Genomic DNA, 10,463 nt, shown 5'->3' on the forward strand with positions numbered 1-10,463 from the left:
GTTGGTTCGAAACGCATCGACAAATGGTATTTCATGTGATCTTTGTTGAAAAATCTTTTGTAAACTTGATATGGATCACAGAAGCCTCAACTCTACAATTCTTGCAACATGCTTTCATACACTTCATGCTAGGTGTTTTCTTATGTGATTAATTCTTGATATTGGGAGAAAAAAGTATCCACTTTTGCATAGGGATTAGGACTAGTTATTATAACTAGGAAAAGACTTACTCACCGTGTAAGGGATATTTGTTACAAAGGAAGAAATTGTCAACTTATTTTAAAATGTTGGAGATTCCATAATCATCATCAAAGCAATGAATTCTTTATGAAGTTGAAGGGAAATAAATTGACAAAAATTAGCATTTGGATTAAAAGGATTCCAAATTTCTTTCACATTCATCATATTTCCATGTCAAAAGACACCTCAAATATGTGGCAGACAAGCAAGCTAACATATCTTCGAACCTTGAGATTTGAATACGTGTTATATCCCATAGCTCTAAGTTAATATTGATGGTTTCTCATCACATTTATTCTCTCACAATTGAGATAATAGTTCATCATATCATTTGCATTAGTTTGGGAGATTGAATGATCCTTTGTAGTACCTTAAACATGTGTTCATTAATCTTTGTTTTGGTTGTCGAAGGATCCCATTATATCATGTGTTTCAGGAATGGGATAATGGAGTGCGTAGGTGCTAAGATTGGGGAATAACACATCCTAGTTTTGGTGGGGATAACAACATCGATATTCCCATTAATTCTCTTGGACCTCCCATCAACATTTTCCATGCAACCTTAGGGCTCAACCACATCTACAAAGATTTGGTCTAAGGTGAACTTTCTATCTTTTGGGGAATCATCATTAACTTATACAATGTATGCCTCCATTCGATGGTTCTTCACTCTTTATCCCCTTTTGTAAACCTAGAGTTTGTCCCTTTATGTTAGGCATATCCTTTGATTGGCTTGATAAATTTTAAGTGAAGGAGTTTGGCCATATTATACTAGATCCTTCCCTTCTCTTACTCACTTATTTTCATTTTTTGGATCTTTTTAATTTTCAGCCCTTCTAGTTTTCCATCCTTTATTTTGTATCTTCTCAAGCCTAGAATCACTAGGAAACAATTAGGGAAGGCTACCTCAAAAGCTTGTGGAAAAATGCACAGAACAAGACAATGATTCATCTTGATATTGTAACTCTTACTATTTCTTGGATTCAAATAGTTGTGTCTATCCTTAGTTCGGTTCTATTTGGAATTCATCCTTAGGTTCAAGAAATACTAAAACTTTTAATGAAATTTCATGGAAGTATATAGGTTTGTATCCCTTAACCTTGTTCAAGTTCTTTCCTCCTTTGCAGATCCCAAAACGACTTCTCTTTAAAAGCCATAATCAAAGGGTTTCCTCATTAGGGATTGAGGTAATCTCTATTGGATAGAAAATCATCCCAACATGGACAAAAATGATATCAATGAATCTCAAAGAATTTCAAGAAGTTGCAAAGAGCTAACTCAATTTAATAAGAAGATTCTTTTGCAAGCCTACTCCAAGACCAATGAATTGGAGCACCATTGTATCATTGTAACACCCCTTGGTAAAATATGTAAACATTTTGTTTTACTTCAAATGGCTTGATAAAACTATGAGCCAGGAAAGGCCAAGGTGGATGGTAAAAACATAATGTTATTATTTTATGTAAATGAAATTATTGATTTTAAATTTTTAATAAAATATATGGACAACCATAAAATTATGGGAAAAAGGTGCTAAAAGAGAGTTTCATTTACCAGACAATTAAGACAATTATTCCCCCCCAGAGATAAATAATCTCAGCTGGGGCAAGGGAGCCAAGAGGATGAGAGGGAGGAAAAAATGAGGTGACCTTAGAGACTTGGTACCTAGTTGAAGGAGGTCCAAGAGAGGAGTTGAAGCTTCAAGCTTTGGAACCTAAAACATGATGTTTTTGAAGGTTGGAAGGACGCTGCCAATTGGGGTATCCTTGAGATGGTGGGTGGCTAGTGGGATCCTTAAGATAGACTTGTGAGTCTGACTTCCTAGGCTAGACTAAAAGGTATTGAGGCCTCTTGAAAATTTTGAATGGGTCACTGTCAAGTAATTGTTCCCCCGAAGAAGCTAGCTCAGGGGGAGTCCTGTTGTGCAAACACAACACTCATCAGTGGGGTGGAGCACTCTTTTTTCCTAGTGATTTTGTGATTGGCCCAGATTAGAGAAAATATTAGTATTTCAAATTGTTGTGTATTATCATCTCATGATTAGATGTTTCTATATGTTGCTGAATTGGTGAATCTTTTTCAAACATAAAGAAATTGTAATGAATATATACCAATTGTTATGATTTGAGTTGATTTAAAAAAAAAGAAGAAGGAAAAACCCTTTGAACCTAGGTTAGTTACTAGACCTAGCTGGTTAACCAGTAGCCTAGAGAAATAGTCCAGAGTTCAGAAAAGAATGCTTGAATAATTGAAGCAGGTCCTGGGGTTGGGTCTCAATTATAAATTCTAGATTAGCTAGAAAGAAAAAAAAAAGGATAGAAATAAGAGATATCAGTTATTACAAAGTTGAATGCTGGAAAATGAATTCTATAACATGAACCCTATAAGTAAACATGTCGTATAATGCTAAAATACTATAGCAGTGACCATGTTTCAAGCTAATACAACCCAAAACAAGCATTATGTGCAAGACAATTACAGTAGTGACAACATTGTATAGCTTCTATGGCGAAACATTCATAGAGAATGGGAAGTAACATTCAAAGTAAAATTATATAAATATTTGTTGGTGATAAGGACAAGTGAAAAAAAAAATATCAAAACTATTTAAGGTAACAATTTATCTAATAAAATTTATACATTACAAGGAAAAGAAGGAACCATAATTAATACATAAAAAAATAATTTACTCTTAGGCCATGGACGAAGTAAAGCAATAGTGTATTAGATAGTTTTGCCACACATTCTTTTTAATAAAATAATGAAGGGTAATTACAGATGAACAAATACAATTTACTCTTCGCCACTAGCCATAATAAATTATGAGAACCTTATGAGTTTTTGTATAGGGCCAAAGAATCATGGCTATGGCACCAATATAGTTCTGAACTATAACCCAAGTAAAAATTAATGTACAAAATACTTATTCCAAAGAAATTCTAGTCGAAAAACTAAACACGAGACTCACAGACACCTGGAGACAAGCAAGAGTTTGATATTAAAACCTGCAAAACCTGCAATGTTGCAACTAAATTGGACCCTTGGAAATCAGGAAGAGAGCCTCACCTGCAAGGCCACCAAGTTAAATTCTGTCAGATTATTGAATGAAAATAAAATAAAATAAAACAAGGGTATGAGGAATGGGTCTTTACCTATGAAATCAGTACATGAAGTGAACCTTTTCTATAGTCCTGTATAAAAATTAAATAAAGGTGAAGAAATTAACGTGGGATTAGAAAATAATAACCACTTCAATAATTATTTTGGATTTTAAAGTAAAAACAAATATACTAGTAAATTACCCTAGCTATGGTCAAATTGTTATTACCTAAAAAGGGGTAGCAAACTTGTACAACTATGGTTCATAGTTTTCCTTGGAATATATCTATCTATCTATAGCAAATACCTGGCGAAGCAAATGAAAAAGAGGATTTTGTCAGAATCCAGGGGTTTTCGAAGTGAAGATGAAGTTATGCTCATCGAGTGAAACCTAACCCGTGGAAAAATTCCAATATGACTAGTAAGCAACTGAAGGAAATCTAGAAAATCAAAATTGGGTCAGTACACTACCTGTAACCTTTGTTTTGGAGAACAACTGCAATACCAATCACTTGAAGGTTAATTCAAAACTAGTATGTCGAACAACAAAGCACCATATACACTATTAAGGGTGTGGTGGGGGTTTTTCCTGACATTTAACCTATCCACAAAATATGGGAAGTGGTTTGGCAAACATTGCTAACCTTGCACCATGAACAACAGACAAAATTTAGAAGGGAGAAGGAACATGCTCTTAATTAAAACATTGTCTATAGAAAAGGCAAGAAATATATCTGACAGCATGAAATAGATTCTGTGGAATATGGTTCGAATGTTGAACTTTCCTCTAGGAGAGGGAGCAACCTGACTAATGAAAATAAATATCTGCAAGTAACCAAGAATAAGTTGCAGAGATTCATCTCAACAAGAGTGAATGGTGCAAATGGGACCGGAATGGTGCAGTGGGTGGGAGTTGGTTACACCCATAACTAAAGGACCTTATCCACATCGTCAACATAAACCCTACGAATCAGGACCGTAGGATGATCTCTCTTTTCCTGAGGTAAAAATTTAATTCACCATACCATATCAATTGACAGCTAATGAGTCTAGAGAGTTCGGGGAAATCATAAGACTGGTATCGACCCACGTGGAAGAGTGTGGGTCGTCGGATCCCCAAGAATCGTAAGAGCATGATCGATATTATGTATGTACCAATACATAATAATCACAGGTTAACAATCTAATTGCTTATGGTTTTCCCATGAAAAGATAATCATATATAGTTAACAGGTAAGAGTATGATAAATACATATTAATTCATGATTTGGAACTCCATAATAACAGATCATAAGGTATTTGCTAATATATTAAAAGATGGTTCACATGGTAATGCCTTAATCGATTATAACTTCAATGATACATAGCCCAAGTGGAGTGCATAATAAAAATAAAGACATTGGGATAAGAGTATATTAATCTTAGTAAAAAAAGATAAAAATAAAAAGGTTAGTTGAAGCTTAGAATGTTGGAGCATGTTACAATCATGTACCGTGCTGACATTATGAACTTGTTGATTCAATAAAATAAAAGGATTGATTTATTGGAAGTTGATAAGTTGGTTAGAAAATTGTCATTGAATCTTAAGAAAGACAACATGTCATGGGCCTCAAATGACCGGACCAAGCATATTGGGCCAAACGCTCAATGAGGGAAAGGATTGCTTTTATAAGGAGTATAGGATAGCGTGTACACTTGTAATAACAAGATTATAAGTTATAAAATTATTTTGGATTTAATCTATTGATCTTAAATATTGTCTAGATAAACTTCATCCCCAAACATGACATCTGTATAAGATAATAATAGTGATGAGAGCATCAAATAGGAGTTTTTTATTATCCCTTCATTAAAGGTCTACTAATTATACTTGTTTGCAATCCCAGTTGGCATGCATTTAACAGAAGATTGATTCCATCAACTTGAGTAGGTATAATAAGAAAAGTGGTTCTTAGATTGGCATGGATAAGGATCATGTGAGGAAGTGAAATTGGAGGAAACTATGAAGAGTTAAATACTTGGTAGCACACCAAGGTCATAAGAGCAATAAGATTGAGAGTTTCAATGATATGATACCATGTTAGAGATGAGTAATTGGTGAATTAAATGGCTTATGAGTAGTTTTCCCTGGTGTTCTAAGTTTTATTCATGGGCATTTCAATGGTCACCGACTTGTCTAGAAGTTGTAACCTTGTTGAACTACTAAATCTCACTGTTTCGAGTGGGTTTTATCATCCTTGGGTTCACACTATAAAATTCTTTTGTCCTATTATGATTTTATTAGTTTTTTCTCTTGTTATGTATATTGTTCCATAACCCATATATATGAAATGTAAATTAGGCATACAAGTATTATAAATGTCGTAAACTAGATTAAAGAGGCAAGTAAGATGAGATATGTGAAATATACCCTTGTATTATGATCATTAGGGGAGGCATCGGTAACGTCTTTTTGATCCATTTTCAAGAACATTTTTGGGTCTAGTTTTAGCTATTCACCCAATATTGCATGAGGACTTGCAAAGTCTCAAGTGTGGGGAAGACGTTGAGCCTTCATTTTCAATACTTTAGTACTATCGAAAGTGTGGGTTTTTCCCTCTCTACTCCTTGTTATAGCTTATTATCATTCCCCTTTTGTCACAATCACTTGCATTATGGTCATCACATGCTGATGATGTGTGACGTTGTTAATTTCAGTGCTTCTCCTTTAATTTTAATGATTTATTTGAGCTAGGGCTTGATTTCTTTAATATGAGTATCGAATCATGTAACCCTAGTTAAGATATATTTACCCAAATCAATAGATGTCATATCTATGCATCCCCAAGGTAAAATATGCCACATGGTTTTTGTTTTTGGGTGGCTCGAGATGGATCAATGTTGGTGGCTTGAGATGGCTCCTATGTTAGACAAGGAAGGCACCAACTCACAGTTAATGCTCCAGTCAAACGCAAGGCATAATTTCATATAACATAGCAACAATTGAATATTTAATCAACTTCGAGGTTTTGGAAATTGAAATGGATATTTTCATGCATGCCATGAAAATATCCTATGCTGACATACAAGTAGTTACCCATGTCAGCGAGAGTTTTATTTGTCAATGGCATTATGCCCTACTCTTTTTTTGGGTTGTAAATAATTAACAACTTTGTGTGTCCTCAAGAGCTATTCACGGTTAAATACACCCTCCCCTATATTATATAACCCCTATAAGGTCAATGTTTGTGTATATTGTAGTTTAATGACCAAGCATATGTGGATCCATGTCGAGTCTCTATAGCTTGTCTTTATAATTGCAGTGCGAACTTGTGTATTCCTCTTTTAATATAAATTATGCTATTCTAAGTTTTATTTTATAGCAAGTACTTATACTATAGTTTTCCTTTGTAGTGCAAGTTATTAGGTAGGGTCGTCTACATAGGTTGTGTTGCAAATTCCTTTATTTCTTAGTTACATTAGCTAATTAGATAGATTTGCATTTCTATTTATGTTTTGCAAATAAATATTTGGATTCACTGTCATTTTAGTTCTTCAACTTTCATATTTCCTTCATTGCAAAAGTGTGGATTCCCTATAGAGGTTAGTCACTAAAGGTTGAAGAACGAAAGTGTTTTTTAAAGAACTGCAAATTTATTTGACGCATTTAATGCAAACAATGTACTATGTTTAAAGCTTGTAAAGTGATTTTGTAAACATAATTCTAGTAATCCAACAAAACTTTAGCATTTTATTTTCCTCCCAGTTGAATTTTGTCTTTTAATTGTAAAGTGTGGATTCTCCTACAAAATTTAGGAACTGAAGGTTGAAGAACATAAGTACTTCTTAAGGAAACATATAACCATTTAATGTCTCTAATGCTAAACAATGGACTATAATTAGATGATGAAAAGTGCTCTTGAAAACATAATCCCAGTAATCAAACAAACCTCTGTAGTCCTTTAATTTTTATCCTCACTCAATTTTATTGTAAGTGGGCTCTCATGAGTCGATAGTGATCAAATCTCTTGAGGTGTGAATCACTTTTAGAGTGCAATATAACATTTTTCATTGTTTAAATTGCATTCTTGATTGTATACATGAATTAATGCCTTGAAAATTTCCTTGAGCACTTGGATTGTGTAGAATACACAACTTAAACTTACAATTCAAATAAATGTTTGCTAGATTTCAAATGACTAAAAAATATACCTAAAAAGGGACCAAAATGTAGAATAGTGAAAATACTTAAAATGTTTTAATCATAATTTTTTGATTGAAATATTTTAATTATAACTCAATTTATTTTTTAATGCTACATATTAATTTAATATTAAAAATTGAAATAATTACATTTTTAATTATATTTGACATTGCTTTTTATTTAAAACTATTTCATTTTTATTTTAAAAGGGACATATACCAATTCAAGGTAGAGAAAAAAATGAATTACAAATCTTCGTCAAATTAAGGTGTAAAATGCATCTTAAAACTAGAAAATTGAAATATATATATATATATATATATATATATATATAATATTACTTTTATATATTAGTAATTTTTTATAAATTTTTAAAATATAAATTTTTTTTAAATAATTTTTCTAAATTAATAATTAATAAAAATCACAATATTAACGATGATTAAATTTTTAAATAATACAAATATTAAAAAAAAAAAAAAAAAACTGTGTTTTCCATTAATCAATACTAATCGCTAATGAATAAAAAAAATCTGATCATTAAAAATAAATAAATAAATCCCTAATTTAGTAAGCATCCATAAGTGAGTGAAGGCTTTTAAATTAAACTAAAGGAAAGGTTGCCCACCCTCTCAACTTTGGGTGTGGCGGATGACCAAAGGTGATACGAAATATAATTGATATAAAATGTTTGAGTATGACACACGCCTCCGCCTTTGCCTCTGTTAAGAATAATTCCAATTGCATCATCAACCATTTCACTGCGTTTGTCGCTTTACACAGGTGGGAGTTGCAGGGTCGCTATAGCTGGGTACGTTGAATTTAATTCCATGCCTCAAGCTCCATTTTGGATGGCGCGGGGACAATGACAGATGTCAGATGCTTCTAGACAGTTTGGTGACAATGACGGATGTTAGAGGTAACATACCATTGCCTTGCAGTTGCAAAAGTTTCGGACGACAATTCCGATAATGGATGTCAACGTCCATCTCTATAAACACACATCGAGAGGTGGGACCAAACAACCACGTAAGTAGGTTATGAGAATCTGCAATCGAGACAAGGGTTGTCGAATATTTCGCAGTTACTATTTATTCGTGACCAATTTTATACTATCTCACACAATTACTCATAGTGTTTAGACATTTACGATTGTAACTTCTTCCATTCTGGTTCGATGGGTCCCACGTTTTTTCTTTCAGCAATCATCGCCACTGTCCTCTTGTTTGCTGCAGGTGAAGGTGAAGTAAACATGGTATTTTGCAGGTGAAGGTGAAGTAAACATGGTGTTTTACATGCATGATCGTCTGAGTGGAAGAAACGTGACGACCGTCCCAGTTGCGGAATTGAATGGCTCGTCTTTAAACACGTGAAAGTTTGGAACCATTGTAACTATTAGCAACGTTATAACCAGACAACTCGAATCACCGAATCCGACTCCAATAATATTATAGGTCGAGCACAAGGGACGTATGTGAATAAAAATCCTGTAACTAGGCTTCCAACACTCTGTAATAGGAGCAACACTCTGGAGTTCCAGGGAATGTACAGGTTCACTCAACCGCACCACGAGTTTGCCGTGGTGGGAGGAACTGGCAAGTTCAGATTTTCTTGTGGTTATGCAGTTGCCAACACAGAATCCCTTTCTGGCACTAATTCTATTATCAAATTCAATGACACCATTCGTACTAATTAATTATTTTATGATCTAGCTTCTTGTTGATATGCCCATAGTGTTGCCTTCCAAAATTCCACCCTACCTCTTTTTCTCAGTATTAGCACAGTCATATTTACCAAGGTAAATATGGTTGATATACCCCTGATAAGCATATATCAAGCATATATATCAACTACATTTTCTAATGTGGTTGATATAGGTCAATAGGCTTATATCAACCACATTAATAATTATTATGAGTATTTAGGATTATTAATAACTATATAAATAACTATATAAGATTATTAATAATTATATAAATATTAACAACCAAATTATTTATATATATTACTACATAAATATTATATTAATATTATAATAATTATATAAACTCTTAATATATATTAATTAATAATAAGAATAGCTCATAATAATACTAGATTATTTTTATATTATTTAATAACCTAATATTATAATATTATAAAAAAATAATAACAATTATATTGTATAATAATAATAATATTTTATTATTATTATTATTATATTATAATAATATACAAATATAATTATTATTATAATAATAATATAATCAATATTATTATAATATATTATTATAATGACAACAATAAAGAGCAATTATTTATTATTTATGATAATTAATAACTATACAAATAATAACAACTATATTCTTATATTCTTATATATTTATGATTATTATATTAATATTATTATAATAATATAAACTCATAATAATATTAGTATTTTTAATATTTATTTTAGTGTTTGTATACATAGGGTTAATTATTATCAGTTTTTATGATTATCAATAACTATTTAAATATTATCAAATAGATTTAGGATTTTTTTTTTTTTTTTGTAAGCTGAGGTGGTACTCTTTCTATTACTGGATAGAAAATAAAACATTACATAGTATCAAAAACATTGTAAACTCGCCCACATGGGGAAACCGAGTATTTAAGCCATCTATAGTTTTTAATGGCCGACCAAAAATAAAAGGCCCAAAGTCTGATAATCCTAGCAAGATAAACAAGACAGTCTTGAGATCTTCTAATTCTACTAGTCCGCAAGAAATAAACTTCTCTATCTAAAACATGCAAAAAACTATAATTAGTAAGACTATGAGCTTTCCTGAACATATCTCTTATCAAACATCGTTCGTTGCTGGTGGCTGATTTGCTCCTTTATCTGCACCCTGGTGAACTCCCTTCAGCAACTGTTGTATTTCATCTAATTTCTCTTCTTGCCTTTCCAGAGCAATGCGGA

General features: G+C 32.3%; 1 protein-coding gene across 1 annotated transcript; it reads left to right on the plus strand.

Annotated features, from left to right (window-relative positions):
• The first annotated feature begins 8,219 nt into the window (after nt 1-8,219).
• On the plus strand, nt 8,220-9,218 carry LOC149155092 (uncharacterized). Its single transcript, XM_089444316.1, has 4 exons — nt 8,220-8,333; nt 8,464-8,551; nt 8,725-8,777; nt 8,922-9,218. Exons 1-4 carry the CDS (start codon nt 8,220-8,222, stop codon nt 9,216-9,218), a joined length of 552 nt encoding a protein of 183 aa, XP_089300442.1.
• Nucleotides 9,219-10,463: the final 1,245 nt, after the last annotated feature.

The sequence above is a fragment of the Pinus tabuliformis genome, chromosome 9 (assembly GCF_031772625.1).
Source record: "Pinus tabuliformis cultivar Carrire ecotype Pingquan chromosome 9, CPIR1, whole genome shotgun sequence".
Classification (NCBI taxonomy): Eukaryota; Viridiplantae; Streptophyta; class Pinopsida; order Pinales; family Pinaceae; genus Pinus; species Pinus tabuliformis.

Excerpts from the sequence above, each read along its gene's own strand:
- LOC149155092 (XM_089444316.1), top strand. The coding sequence starts at position 8,220 with ATGACACACGCCTCCGCCTTTGCCTCTGTTAAGAATAATTCCAATTGC. Across the intron at positions 8,334-8,463 it reads TGCAGGGTCGCTATAGCTGG|TTGCAAAAGTTTCGGACGAC; the intron begins GTACGTTGAATT and ends ATTGCCTTGCAG. Across the intron at positions 8,778-8,921 it reads GTGAAGGTGAAGTAAACATG|CAACGTTATAACCAGACAAC; the intron begins GTATTTTGCAGG and ends TGTAACTATTAG.